The sequence below is a fragment of the Cherax quadricarinatus genome, chromosome 35 (genome assembly GCF_038502225.1).
Source record: "Cherax quadricarinatus isolate ZL_2023a chromosome 35, ASM3850222v1, whole genome shotgun sequence".
NCBI lineage: Eukaryota > Metazoa > Arthropoda > Malacostraca > Decapoda > Parastacidae > Cherax > Cherax quadricarinatus.
Window position 1 is genome coordinate 6,702,535 of NC_091326.1, and position 16,457 is coordinate 6,718,991.

Consider the following 16,457-nt stretch of genomic DNA (forward strand, 5'->3'; position numbering starts at 1 on the left):
CACAGGGAGGAGTACAAGATCAGCAAGTATAGGGACATAAGCCAACAGTATCAATTTGTCCCAATGGGATCAGAGACCTTGGGATCATGGGGAAAAAATGCCACACGTTTCCTTAAAGAATTGGGTTCCAGACTCATCTTCACCACCAGGGACCCAAGGGCAGCCACTTTCATGTTCCAGCGCCTCAGCGAGGACATCCGGAGAGGAAACGCTTGCTGCATACTTGGCTCGCATCCGGCTTCGGAGGAACTGGAGGAAATTCATGATCTTTAATACATTGTACCATTGTATTCATGTTTGTATTTTTCTGTAAATGTATTTTGTTTAGTAATAAATGTTCACATAGAATATAAAATATAGGGGGTGGTAGGAGAAGAAAATATTCAAACAGCTCCGGGGAGAACCTTGAGTTTTCCCTGAGGTACGTTTATTGTCTTCTCTGAGGATGAGGGTACACCATTCCAGCCATAGAAGTGGTACCTCCATATATATATTTGTATATATATATATATATATATATATATATATATATATATATATATATATATATATATATATATATATATATATATATATATATATATATATATATATATATATATATATATATATATATATATATATATATATATATATATATATATATATATATATATATATATATATATATATATATATATATATATATATATATATATATATATATATATATATATATATATATATATATATATATATATATATATATATATATATATATATATATATATATATATATACACTTAATATTTCGCAAAAGGTAGAAATAATTTACAAACATTATCTCTGTCCGGAGCAAAATTCGAACCTACACACTGCATCAATGTACGTAGTACTTGCGCTACTCGGTGAGACCCCAGATCTGGAATCTGGCCTAGTGGCGTAAGTACTACGTACATTTTTGCAGTGTGTAGGTTTGCATCCTGCTGAGGACCGAGAGATAATGTTATATATATATATATATATATATATATATATATATATATATATATATATATATATATATATATATATATATATATATATATATATATATATATATATATATGTGTGTGTGTGTGTGTGTGTGTGTGTGTGTGTGTATGTATATATATATATATATATATATATATATATATATATATATATATATATATATATGTTAGTATGTATGTATATATATATATATATATATATATATATGTAGTATGTATGTATGTATGTATGTGTGTGTGTGTGTGTGTGTGTGTGTGTGTGTGTGTGTGTGTGTGTGTGTGTGTGTGTGTGTGTGTGTGTGTGTGTGTATGCTTCGTTAACATCTGTCAAGTTTAGGTTCCTATCTCCTCAGTTTGTTATCATTCTCTAGTAATTTAAAACATTTTTGTCTTCGTATCAGTGCAAGGTGCGGATTCACATATTGTGCTGATTTTATTTCTTAATATATATATACACACACACTCAGTAGAGGGTAAGCTACCTTTTAAGGTCAGGACAGGAATTGTTTACTTTGTGAAGCTCAAACAGGTGGGAGCAGATAAGAAAAACACTTGAGCCATCCTTAAAACACAGGAGGAGCCAGGGTAAATATGGTGCCGACACCCGCACATTAGCCTTCACTCATCCTCACAGGGGCTTGCACGAAACATTCATTGTAAGAGTATCGGCAGAAAGACTGCAGGGAGGAATAATGCTGGGCTGGAAATTAAATCAAAGTTAAGTCATAAGTTGTAACTTCGCTCGGCGTTGCGAGAGGCTGATGATTTTGATGTAGACAGTAGACTTCGCTGTACCAGTGTTGTTATAATAGTCATGGAGAAACGAGAGACCACACATTGTCTTGAGAATGGGAAGTAACCAGATTTCACATAAGGAAGTAAAGAGCATCTCAATTTCTGTGAATCAAGAGCATTTGACCAGCATCAGTGTACCCTCCTGAAGGGAAGGCTCTCTGCAATTACTGCTTGCTGAGGAGTTGCTGCAGCAGGGAATAGCCTCTCCTTTATTTTAAGAAGGTTCAATAAGTTTAATAATTAAGTACCCAAACATTAAATAAAATCTTTTCATATATTGTCTCACACTCATAATAGAGTTCACAAGATTCTTTTTTTTTTTTGCAGGCAAAGAAAAAAACACACGGAATGGTAAAGGCTTCCATTGCTCTCTGATAATGTTGAATAAAAGTTCGGTTCTGAAAAATACGTTTTATCTAGTGTCATCAGATCATCAACAGGCCGCTAACTGCCCCGTCTTGTGAGTACTGTGCGGTATCTTGTTTTATAAACTTGTAACAAGTTTTAAATTATATATTTACTTGCATCGCCTCTTTAGTAGCATTAAATCACTTTTATTGCTTTACAAATACATGCTTCTCGCCTGGCGATTTGGTGATGACTTAGATGAGGAGCGTTAAATGTGCAGACTTAGATGAGGAGCGTAAATGTGCAGTTCACGGGCGGGATGTCGCCCACTTGGTTGCGATTTTTGAGCGAAATTTTTAGTTAACACTTTTTGTTCTATTTAGTACATATGAACTATTATCTGCTCTTCTAATCAAGTTATTTTTTTATTTTTTGTTGCTTTTATTACTTTATTGTTTTTATCGATAAAAAAATCATCCAGCTGACACACATGGGTTTCTAAATATGCATAAGGCCCACTGTTGCAAAAAAAAAAAAAAACTGACGCCTTTGGCTTAGGCTTCTCAGTCATGCAAGTTCATTAGTTAGGATAAAATAGTGCATTTCCCACAAGTGAAGATAAAGACAGGTTGCAGAACAAGTTTTTATTAGGGCAACATATTTTGCTCTGTGTAGAGCTCTCTTGCAAAGTTCTATACAAAGAAGGTAACGATGGTCTGGCCGTGATTATTTAAAATTAATTCATCCTTACCTTTGAATAGTTTTTTTATTATTAAAACCATTAGCGTCAGAATTATTTGTTTTTGGCAATGTCTATTCTCTTAAAAGATCATTGTAGGCAGTTTCGAAGAGCAGTGTAATGGATAGTGTACATCTAGTTGATGACTAAATAAGACAACTTATATTCATACGTAATGGTCAGCTTTGATGTCACATCATTATTTACAAGATTGTTGATAACTTTGTTTTTCTCCCTTGAAGGTGAATCACCTTAAAGTTGCAGGTACGAGAGTAATGGTTGTATTTTTTAATATAATAACGTGGGTAATTATTATTATAATTAGGGAGAAGCAATAAACCCGTAGGACACTCCCGCACTATCAATGGTAGGGGATGACCGAGTCCCTCACCAATTTGTGAGCTTCTGTGTAACACTCCGGACGTGGACGAAATTCCTAGTGTTTTTTAATTGTAATCACGATACAATTTCTTCAGAAGTGCAGTGCTATACAACCCCGATGGGTTTAGGCTTTTCCATCAATTAAAAAATTAATTTTCTGTATAGGATAAAAAGAGGCCTCAGCATAAGTGTTGTTTAATCTTTATTAATATTACATGAGGAAAGGTTTGAAGAAATAAATAGCTTTGCGCTTAAGGACATCTAAGTTACCAATTGTGATGAAGTGGACGCACTGAAGGAAATTGATGGTAACTGAAGTGAGCAGATAGTAGGTGAAGTGAACAGATGGTAACTGAAGTGAACAGATGGTAACTGAAGTGAACAGATAGTAGGTGAAGTGAACAGATGGTAACTGAAGTGAATAGATAGTAACTGAAGTGAGCAGATGGTAACTGAAGTGAACAGATAGTAACTGAAGTGAGCAGATAGTAACTGAAGTGAGCAGATAGTAGGTGAAGTGAACAGATGGTAACTGAAGTGAACAGATAGTAGGTGAAGTGAACAGATGGTAGCTGAAGTGAATAGATAGTAACCGAAGTGAGCAGATAGTAAGTGAAGTGAACAGATGGTAGGCAGCAACGCTTGGCAGGTTCTAGTGATATATGTTATTAGAATACTGAGGATGAAGCCTTAACTCAAGTAGCGACCTGCCTTCCTAACACCAACCTTAGTTTTGTACCACTTTTAACTTAGGCCGATTTGTCAACATACCTTTCAGCGCTACATGACCCACACAGGTTTAGCGCTTTTTATGAACAAAATAATTTACATATGCTATGATAGATTAGCCTCAGTTGGTCATCATAAAGTTGGTCTCTTGTGTGCCGATTGACCAGTCATATTATAAATGGTGTACAATACGGACAAGTTGATTAGTAAGGTACATGTTCAGCATTTGGGTATATTTATCAATAAAGCAGCGCTGTTTAACCCTTGTGAGTTTAGCGCTTAGTTCCAATTGTGATGATGATAATAATAATAATTATAATAATAATAATAATAATATATCAATAAAGATACCTGAGTGTTGCACATATATCTTTGTCATTGACCATTTTTACTAGCTTTATTTTTTCATTACCATCAATAAATGCAGGGAACCAGAGTGAAAATTGAAGAAGGAAATAGACCACCAAACAAAATGTAATTCATATTAAAAACGACGATTTCTTAGGAGGATGGTTGCAAGTCGAGTAATTTGTATACACAGAGCAACTTTGTTTAACCTGATGGTTCGTTATCTGTAAGAAAAACAATGAAATGTTGTTATACATTGTATGTATGACATTTATTTTGCCCTTCAAGGGAGGTTCGTTGATGATGGTCAGGACCTCGTCATCCAAGAAATTGGATTTGTTCTCTCCTTGGATCGCATCTGATATGCCTCCCATTCCCCAGTAACTGTGTAACCCTATGGGTTTAGCCCTTCCCCTAATATAATAATAACAATTTTCTCCAAAACTAACTTGAAAACCACACCTTGCCAAACTTTACGTAAAATATAACGTAATGCACCAAATATTACTAGGATTTGGTTGTGAATGTTAGGTGACTGATCCATAGTGTTGGTGATCATCCCCGGTTATTACCTCACCCACACAACCATTCTTCTGAAATTATCCCCCACCAATGAATAAAATTACGAAAAAATAAAAAGGAATTTCTCTGAAGAGCTTTATACCAGACCATTTTCTGTCGACACCAGAACACTGTTCGAGCAGAACTATTTTATGAGGTGATTAATCAGTACATGTAAATATATACAAGAATAAATCCGATGATTGAACCTTAGAACGATGATGTCTGGCGGCGCTTAGCAGCTGTAGAGTTGAACCTCCACTTGTACCCTTCAATGAACCATGGGTTTGCCACTTCACATAAATATAATAATAGTAATAAAAATAATAATATAGTAATAAATACTAATACATTTAATAATAAGCGATGACTAAGCAGATGATGAAACAAGGAGGCATGTGATAAGGGACGAGAGAGACCATTGCCTAGATGACTAGTACAGCTCTCCACTGAGAACTGTCTCTAGTGCAGGCCTCTAAGTGAGGTGAGCCAACATGATTAGTTGGGGGTGTCTGCTGAAGCGACGTAAGCTCTAACTACTTACAGCCGTAACTAACGGGAATCACCATGAAGAACGGACTAAGACAATAGACACGAAAGTTTTTTTTTTTTCAGGGAACTTTGATGAGGTGGTCACCAGTGTGGAGCAGATTGTATCTTTGACACCCTTGTTCTCCCACACACACACACTGTAAGCAACGCCAGAAGTGCATCTGCATAGGGTACTGCCACATTTTACAGGACAAGGTGTTACTGCGATAACATTGTTTCATGCTCTTTTAAGCTTGTTCTGCAATTTGTGTCTTTTCTTCAACGCCGCCTGAAGTGATGTGCCTTGACAGACTCCGCGCACCTACACTGCTTCTCAAGTTGCTGCATCAAGCCTCGGCTGGTCACGGATGGGGTCGTAAATAGCGGAGGGAGGACTGAACTTCAACCGCTCGAGCTCAACGACCCACAATAGGTTTTAGCGCATAATAATAATACTAATTTTCCGGCTTTGATACAAATAGTTCCACTTCAAAGTAAACACACAACGCTTCACTATATATATATATATATATATATATATATATATATATATATATATATATATATATATATATATATATATATATATATATATATATATATATATATATATATATATATATATATATATATATATATATATATATATATATATATATATATATATATATATATATATATATATATATATATATATATATATATATATATATATATATATATATATATATATATATATATATATATATATATATATATATATATATATATATATATATATATATATATATATATATATATATATATATATATATATATATATATATATATGTATATGGCAGTTTCGAGTGTTTCCGTGTACGTTCTGTATATTGACCCTTAGGGATTCTCGGTGAAGTGTTTTTGTGTGTTTTTTGGAGTCTGGGTAGACTGGCGGAGGCGCTGACGGTGCTCTTAAAAAGAATTGAGATGATCCTGCAGGCTGTCTCACGAGACGTAAGGTCTGTAGAGGTGTTCTGCGTCTGGCGGCAGTTTGGTAAGGATGGCAGCAGAGAGGGGAACATGTTGGTATTGCCCCGAGAAGACTGAAGACCCGCCTGACGATGTAACTACTGGAGTAGGAACATGGAGGTGAGACATGGCCGCGGCGTGGGCATGAATGCTGTCGTACAGCGGGTCGTAGCGGCGAGGATCAGGCGAAGACGTTGTTGAAGACTCCGCGGCCTGTGAGAGATGGGTAGGACTCGGGGATGAGAGAGGTTCCTCACCCCGCTCTTCAGGACCCTCCTCGCCTCCTACGGTGTCATCCTGTACATCGATCTCGTCTTCGGATTCGTTATTAGGCAGTGTGTCCTCCTGCGAGTCCGTTGCCCCAGATGCAGCCGAGGTGGCTTCCTTGCCACGATCCTCTTTCCCACCCGAATTCTCCTTGCCCTCTTTCTGTCGCTGCTCCTTTCGGTTTTCTGATATTGCCTTCTTACTTCGCTTCCATTTCATCCGTCGGTTCTGGAACCAAATCTTGACCTGTGGCGTGGAGAAGGAACCATTTAATTGTCGTAAATTGATAAAAGTACATAATAGTGATTGCATGTCAATACTGTGCATGACTTCTAAGGTATAATAGTCGCTAAGTAACATAATTTTCTCAGGACTTTACAAAGTTATTTTTTTTTGTTTCCGTTATTTGACGCTCAAGTTGAAAAATTCCTAGGATTCACTATTATGTATTGAACTTTTTTTTTTTTTTTTAATGGGATGTAAAATTAGCTCCGGCAAACCAGCGGATACTTAACCGCTGAACGGGTTATCATTTGCTTAAGACCTGTATCAAGAGGCACTTGTTCCTCGACGAATACACCACCACTATCACCAAATGGAAGGATATATATTCACCAAGAGGTGAATGCTGGAGACCACGTTACATGCAGCCTTAATGACCCTTGTGTATTCGATAGGCTTTAAACCCAGTTAAGCTTAATTTTAGTGGAACTTCCGTCAACAATGAGATGGGACAACAGTCTGTTGTTTTGTTATTTATTAACCACACAGAATTTATATACTATATATACATGGGTCATCTCAGTGATTAAGACCCGTGTCAGGAAAGACTTGCACTGTTTCCTGACAAATAAATCAACAGTAACAATACTGAGCCGAATTTTAGATTTATGCGTTGACAAAATTATTATTGAATGAGTTTCTGTTTATAGAGAGCAAAAGGTGTTTTAACTAGAACTTTCGCTTGGAACATATTGTAGGTTAAGCAAAGTAGGATCAGTCAGGAAAGAGGACAAGTGTTTCCCGAAACGGGACATAGTCATATGATGATCTGGAGCATTTGGTCATCTGACCGAGGCCTTCCACTGGCTTACCGGTCAACCTATTTAAAAATTATTATTAATATACTGTACATTAACACGCTTTTTTCTGGGCGAACTAATTTTCATCGCGTTCGCATATAAAATAAGATATATTATTGCTACTGATATTATTATAATTATTATTATTTTAGCAAATGTACTAAATATATACTTTCATTAATAAAAAATACTTTTTCAAACTACCTTCCCCTTTCAAGAAAAACTTTTTTTAGTCTGGTATCATAAGTTTAAATAAATTGTTGATCTCAAGTGATTGTTCAACAGGAACTAGAACAAGTTCCTCCTGACTCAGGTTATAGAGTTTCGTCCCTTTTTAAAAAAAAAAATAGATAATTTCATTCTAAGTTCCTAAGATGGTTTTTCTTTTATGAATTCGACAGTTTTTCAAAATGTGATTTGTGGGACTAAATATTTGTAAGCAGTTTTTTCTTTACATTAAAAACACAGTTTACTGTAGAATTGTGATCGTAAAGTTTGCTAATTTTATGGGAAAAAATTCACATTAATTATAATGTAACCGTTTAGATTGTGCAGATCTTTGTGTGATAATTTAGATAATCACATAACCGGTGATATATAAAATGATTTATGTATGCCTAATTTATTAAAAACAAGTTTAATTTTGAAAAGGGTAGACCGGTAAGCCAGCGGAAGGCCTCAGTCAGATGACCAAATGCTCCAGTACCGGGTAGCACTTAGTTATGATAATAATAATAATAATCCAGTGCTGGGTCATTTTATAACTAAGATCTGCGTCAGGAAACAATTGTCTAGTTTCTCGACTGGTCTTACTTAATCCATTCTTGTTTGCTATTCTTCTCCATTTTAAAGCATTAATATAAAACTATATTTTAAAAGCACACACCGTATATACCAAACATTTATAGGATGCTACAATTATACCATAAAAAGTGCTTGAGCAATTCGAAATAAAAATAAACACCAATTAATAGGGATTCCAATGTTTGTCCTGCGGTGTCTTCGGGTTACGTAATCAAGTTATCCAAAGTAGTATATTTATCCTCGTAAATGCAATCAATATAAATGTCTGAATTCATTTAAAATAAATTTTGACTTGTAAATTGGTGTCAAACAATAAAGCTTATTTATGCTGCTAAATACTGAAAGTAGACTAGTATCTGAACGCTAAGAATATTTTTTTTTAGCCTAGTAACTGATGTCGTATAAGAAAATCATAGCAGATTTGTTTATTTTTTGTAGCGTGATAACTAGTACCGTATAAGAACACCAAAGCGGATTAATACTCGTAAATTTGAGTCTGGAATTGTTTGATTTGTGTATGGCCTAGTAAGATGCGTGGATGTATATATTAATGGATTAACGCTAAACCTATGGGTGTCATACAGCGTTTGGGGAATGAAAGGCAACCATGTTTGATCGAGAAAGGGAGGGGTAGCTTCACTTCCTTGCAGCAAAAGCCCTTCACCTGCATCAACGGACTCCATTCTTAACGGTACGCGCGGATATAGGACTGACCTGAGTCTCTGTGAGCATGAGGCTGGTGGCTACTTCGAAGCGCTTAGGTCTAGATAGGTACTTGTTCTCCCTGAAGTGCTTCTCCAGTTCGAGTAGCTGCTGGGAGGTGAAGGCGGTGCGAGGCCGTCTGGTCTTGCCCAGCAGGTTGTGCTGACCCATACCTGAAACAACACAACTAGTTCACTGCCTCCATATATAGTAAATGTTGAAATGAGCATCTTTTGATTAATTTGTAAAATTGTGTAGTAATATTTGTATCCATTGTAAATAAACAAAAGCATGAAAAAATCATACTTGTTTGTTGGTTAATGGGGTTTAAAACCTATCGACTACACGAGGGTAATTAAACCTGCAAGTAACCTATTCACCACCAGTGAAAATACTTTAATACTAAAACTGGGATTAAACTCAAAATATATACAGTACACTAATTGAGTTTTAAAACTATAGACGGACGAGGGTCATTTAGGCTGCAAGTAGCCTCTTATCTTCTGCTAATGTGCGAAGGAACTCTCGTATCTTGGACACGTGTCCCTCAACCAATGCACGTGTCTCACCAATAACAACCACGCCCATAAGATATTCTCGACACGTGGCTACGCCCAGACACACGCCGCTAACTTGAGGCACGCGTCACTAAATACCAGGGAATGATATAATATGCATTATGATTCTCACCCTTGTTTCTACGGAAGACATTATATAATATGCAATATTTAATGATTTACGAGTAGCGGGAATTTAGCTGTAATAGCAGTAGTAGTCGAGTAAAAGCAGCAACAGCAGTAGGAGCAACATCAGTAATAGTAACAATAGCAACATCAGTAGTAGTAACAGTAACAACTGCAGCAGCAGCGGCAGTAGCAGTAGCAACAACAACAGTAGTACTCAAGGTGTAGCAGCAGAAACAGCAGTTTTAATTGTATCACCAACAGCAGTAGTAGTCGTAGTAGTGGTAGTAGCAACGGCAGAAGTAGGAATAGCAGTAGTAGCATCAGTAACAGTAGTAGTAAGTCCAAATTAAATTTTCTCGTTACTTATTAAAAAAATTCACATTTTTTTTTATCCAGGTCGTGTGGCCAAAATTTGAGTGCAAGAGAACCTGTGGTGCTATCCCGACTCCAGCTCTCTAGATAGATAAGAACATAGTAAGACTTGTTTAGTTCATGTCACCACTCTCACCCCCACCCGACCCTCACCCCCACCCGACCCTCACCCCCACCCGACTCTCACTCCCACCCGACCCTCAACACCAACACTTACCAACAACAACATAAACAAAAGAACGAATACTAATCTTTGCTTTCCTTGTGAGGTGTGATATATCTCCTCATTCCCTCTCCCTTCCACCACCCGGTCCCTTCTCCAACACACTGACTTCCTCCGCCCTCCTTTCCAGGGCCCTTGTATAACGCATTAACTCCCTTCACCTTCCCGTCCAATCCTCTCCAACACTAACTTCTTCTACCCTTCCCTCCAGGCCCCTCCTCCAACACACACTCCACCTTCAGCCACTCGTTGCCTCTCCTGCTCTAACACTCACATGGCTGTGTAAGTGCCACTCGAAGCTGGCGAAATCGTCGTGGAGAACCTGGAAGCATCAGTTCTATAGGCTTATTGTCCTTTCAAGGGAGGTGCTGTACCTTGACGCAGGTGAAGGGAGTTTCATCCAAGGAACTTATGCGACGCTTCCCTTTGAATCAAGCTGATCGCCTCCTATTTCCCAGATGCTGTATGACCCTCACGGATTTCATGTATCTCCGTGAATATAATTAGGTATCCACCGAAAGGTGACACTCATAGTGGTTGTCAATTTTTTTTTCTGTTTCTTTTCCTTCTTCCAGGTTCTCTGTGTCATTGAGAACGCTTCTTCTGATTGGTTTCTAACTTTTAAAAATTAGTGTATCTTAGAGGAATATTACTGGACTGTATAGGCGCTTAGTTGGTAATTTTATTTTAAAAATTGTTTAATTTTTTCGGTGCAGTAACTTGAGAATGACTCTTGTGAACGGTTTCAAACTTGAACGATAATACCTCTAACCAAGAGAAAAAACTGTTTATAATTTAAGCTTTTTCAGGTGCAATTTTTTAGATTTACTACTATAATTAAACAAGTCTGAATTATTGGTTTCTTGTTCAATAACTGAATATTTTCTCTTGGGTAACTTCCAACTTTCAACCCTCATTCATGTATTTAACAATAAAAAGGTCTGGACTGTTGTTAGGTTGTCTATTTGCCAATTTTATTAAACTGCGATATTGATTTTTATTCGATAACTGGAGAATGCCTCTTCTGATCGTCGTCAAACTCTCAATTCTGGTGTGTTGTTCGTAGTGGAAGAACGGTTAGGACTGGTTTTGGGCTGTATTTGTTTCAAATTGCTGGTTGTATTGAATAAATTGGCTTCAGACTTTGAGTGACGGTGGACCTTACCTAGACAAAAGTTCTCATTATTATTGGGTTTTGTGAATGCAGATTTACCAGTTTTATTTTACGAAAATAAACGAATACACGCCATTCTGGACCACTACAGCCCTTCTCCAGGTAGATTTTCCACACTTTAAACTTTTGCAAAAAAAAAAAAAAAATTGTTACACCGTACAAAAAACTACAATGAAAAGTTAGCTTTTAATAGTATGTTGAAGGTTGAAAATTTTGCAATAATTTGCCCTCCTCTGTCTTGACTTTCTGAATATGTTACTGCATAAAATTTTTCCCAGTGTTTCACTGATGCGAACTTCAGTTACTGATCTTATCAGTCGCTCTTGGACCTCTGGAGTTTCCTGGTACGGGTACTACACTTTTTTCCAATTATTATTATTATTATTATTATTATTATTATTATTATTATTATTATTATTATTATTATTATATTATTATTATTATTATTATTATTATTATTATTATTATTATTATTATTATTATTATTATTATTATTATTATTATTATTATTATTATTATTATCAGTAGTAGTAGTAAGAGTAATAATGGTAGTGTTTATGCTTCTTGTATGGGTCGAGGTACAGAAGCCACTCCGCTCTCTTGGATCGTGGACAAAAACGAGTCTACCTGGAACGTACTCCGGGGGCCAACACCTCCGAGGCCCGGTTCATGACAAGGCTTCCCGGTGGATCAGGGTCTGATCAACTAGGCAGTTACTGCTGGCCGAATGCAGTCCAACGTACGAACCACACCCGATTGGTCAGGTGCTGACTTTAGGAATCTATCCAGTTCCTTCTTGAAGACAGCCAGGGGTCTATTGGTAATCTCTCTTATGTATGATGGGAGGCTGTTGAACAGTCTTGGACCCCTGGCATTTGTTGTGTTTTCTCTTAACTTACTCACGGCAGCACTCCTGCTTTTTACTGGGAATATGTTGCACCACCTGCCAAGTCTTTTGCTTTCGTAGTAATTGGTTTCTGTGTGCAGATTTGGGACTGGTCCCTCTAGGATTTTCCAGGTGTAAATTATGATGTATCTTTCTCGCCTGCGTTCCAAGGAGTATAGGTCAAGGGACATCTAACGTTCCTAGTAATTAAAATGCTTGACTGAACTTATACATGCAGTGGAAGTTCTCTGTACATTCTCCAGATCTATATTTTTGCTTGTCTGGAAAGAGGCTGTTAGTGTATAGCAGTATTCCAGCCTATAGAGAACGAGTGACTTAAAGAGGATCATCATTGCCTTGGCATCTCTTGTTTGCAAGGTTCTCATTATTCATCCTATCATTTCCTCGCATTTGTGATAATGACACTGTTGTGATCCTAAGGTGAGATCCTCTGACATTATTCATCCTATCATTTCCTCGCATTTGTGATAATGACACTGTTGTGATCCTAAGGTGAGATCCTCTGACATTATTCATCCTATCATTTCCTCGCATTTGTGATAATGACACTGTTGTGATCCTAAGGTGAGATCCTCTGACATTATCATTCCTAATCCCATTGCATTAGTGTTTTGCTTTATTGTGTGAGTAGAGTTCGCACCGTTTTTTCCATCCTTCCTCAACCCCCTGTGCCCTAAACAGTATGTCAGGAATAAATACGATGCTAAATATATGTAAATGGGTAGCGGTGGCCAAGTTGTGAAAAGCGCGCCAATTCGTGTCATGGCGCACTAATGGCGGATAAACAAACGAGGATCACTTTGCGCAGATGGGAAAATATCGACGCAAGTATTACCATTATTTCACTTCTTAGGCTTCCCTGCTCTATGAGCGACATTACTATACTTTCTACACCATTTTTCACCTCCAAATGTTCCACTTTGATGCATTTTGGGACAAAAATGCCTTTTTTTTCCTGTGTGAAATGTGATTTCAGAACGAGTAATGTAGAACCTATATGAAGGTTTTTACGGCCTTCCCTCCCCGGCTTCCCTCTCGTCAATGGCCGCCGACTAATGAGCCATAAAATATGTTTGCCGATGATCAATTACCGTCCATTGAGAGATTGGCTCTGGATTAGTGAAAATCTGTTGATATGTTACTGATGTATTGTTCCGGGCAGCCGCCCCGCCCACCCTCCAGGATGAACGTGTTTTTGTGGACGTATTAGCTTAGTTGGTGGCCCGGTCTGGGGCGACATCTGGCAGGCAGCAGAGTTTAGCTTATGGGTATAGCTGGTGTGAAGGGTTGACTAGGCTCATAAAGCCTAGGAGAGAGAGAGAGGGAGGAGGGGGAGAGCACCATCTCCTCCACCATTTATCCCTAGTAACTACCACTATTCTCCCTCAACCCCACAACCATTTCCCTCTCAATTACCACCATCCCGTCAACCCCCCCACGTCAACCACCAATACTCCCTCACTGCCCCCACACTACTATCTCTTCGCACCACTACTATAATACCACCATCACTCGTTCCCTCCATACCATCACCCGTTCCCTCCATACCACCACCATCCGTTCCCTCAACATCACCACCACTACCCTCTTCACCCCAAAACACCACCACCGTCATACTAACCACGTGTATATATATATATATAGATATATATATATATATATATATATATATTTATTTAACAATTCGCAAACGGGCGAAATAATTTACATTGTCTCTTCGTCCACAGCAGGACTCGAACCTGCTAACTCTGTATCAGAGTCCACAGTACATTACCACGGAGCTAGACCCAAGATAAGTCTGGGCGCAATAATTTCGCCCGTTTGCGAATTGATAAGCATTTCAAATCTCTTTCGTTGTCCACTGCATGTGGCAGGATTCGATGAAATAACTTTCAAAACGAGCTTGGTGCCCAGGGGTATGAGGTAACATCGCTTAGCTTCGGCTAAGCGCCCATACTTATCTTGGGTCTAGCTCCGTGGTAAAGTACTGTGGACTCTGATACAGAATTAGCAGGTTCGAGTCCTGCTGTGGACGCAGAGACAATGTTTATATATATATATTATTATTATTATTTTTTTTTTATTTTTATCACACTGGCCGATTCCCACCAAGGCAGGGTGGCCCGAAAAAGAAAAACTTTCACCATCATTCACTCCATCACTGTCTTGCCAGAAGGGTGCTTTACACTACAGTTTTTAAACTGCAACATTAACACCCCTATATATATATATATATATATATATATATATATATATATATATATATATATATATATATATATATATATATATATAAATTATATGTATATATATATATATATATATATAATTATATATGATTATATATATATATATATGTATATATAATTTATATATATATATATATATATATATATATATATATATATATATATATATATATATATATATATATATATATATATATATATATATATATATATATAGATATATATATATATATATATATATATATATATATATGTCGTGCCGAATATACAGATCTTGGCTTAAATAGCAACGCTTATCTTGCCATATAGGACAAGCGAAAATTTGTGTATGCAATAATTTCGCCAAAATTATTCTGAACCTAACGAAAAAAATATATTCCACTGTGTTTGTTTAGTATTAAATTATTGTAAACAAATCTAAAATATATTTAGTTGGGTTAGGCTAAAATAAATTGTTCTTGTTATAATAAGGTTAGGTAAGTTTTCTAAGATTCTTTTGGTGCAAAATTATAAATTTTTACATTAACATTAATGAAAAAAATATATCTTTAAATGTATAAGAGAAAATTTCAGAAAGGAGTTAATTTTAAATGAGTTCTTGCTAATTGACCAGATTTACATATTCGGCACGACACACACACACACACACACACACACACACACACACACACACACACACACACACACACACACACACACACACACACACACATATATATATATATATATATATATATATATATATATATATATATATATATATATATATATATATGCAATAAGATCACAGTAAACAGGTGATTTCAAAATATGCAAAACAACCACTCTGAAAGAATAGAGAAATTCCAAGCGCTTTCGTGACTACTCACATTATCAAGGAACTAATGTGAGTAGTCACGAAAGCGCTTGGAATTTCTCTATTCTTTCAGAGTGGTTGTTTTGCATATATATATATATATATATATATATATATATATATATATATATATATATATATATATATATATATATATATATATATATATATATATATATATATATATATATATAGGTTTCGATTACTGCAAATAATGAATCACATGAGTGGTTTCATTATTCGAATTTTCACTGTTCGAAGTTATAATTATATGTAAAATATGGTAATTGGTTCAGCCCAGTGGAAATATGCAATGTAATTTTTTAAACATAAGGTTTTTTTTCTATTTATTAAAGCAATATAACAGCAAAGGTTAAGAAAATTGTATTTCTGATTAAAGTTTATTAAAAAGTGATAGAGAAGTTATAGAAAGCAAAATAAAAAAAAAAAAAATAAAAAATATCAACGATATGAGAAATCGTCATTACTGTCGCTTAAAATATTTTATCAGTGTAGGCTGAACAGTTTTCTCTCTAAGTCTTCATAGATACGCTTGTAGGTGCAGAGACTTTATTTACATCTCAGTGAATTTACTGCTTCCATCCATTTTGTGGGCCAGCATCCATAATTTTTTGTTTGGCGACTTCTACAGCTCGCAAGATATCTTCAAAATATTTGA

At 36.1% G+C, this 16,457-nt stretch overlaps 2 protein-coding genes across 2 annotated transcripts in view; one reads left to right on the forward strand and one right to left on the reverse strand.

Moving 5' to 3' along the window:
* Positions 1 to 16,457, forward strand: part of LOC128695161 (uncharacterized) — a 356,867-nt gene that overhangs the window by 15,873 nt on the left and 324,537 nt on the right. The window contains exon 2 of the mRNA XM_070091341.1: positions 2,136 to 2,268. The gene's annotated coding sequence lies outside the window, so the exon portion shown is untranslated. The remainder of the gene's footprint in view (positions 1 to 2,135; positions 2,269 to 16,457) is intronic.
* The window catches only part of LOC128695120 (motor neuron and pancreas homeobox protein 1), a 187,278-nt gene continuing 177,108 nt past the window's right edge, over positions 6,288 to 16,457 (reverse strand). The window contains exons 3-4 of the mRNA XM_053785543.2: positions 9,324 to 9,484; positions 6,288 to 6,969 (exon numbers count right to left, since the gene is read on the reverse strand). Of these exons, the coding sequence (XP_053641518.2) occupies positions 6,433 to 6,969; positions 9,324 to 9,484 (698 nt within the window). The 3' untranslated portion in view covers positions 6,288 to 6,432. The remainder of the gene's footprint in view (positions 6,970 to 9,323; positions 9,485 to 16,457) is intronic.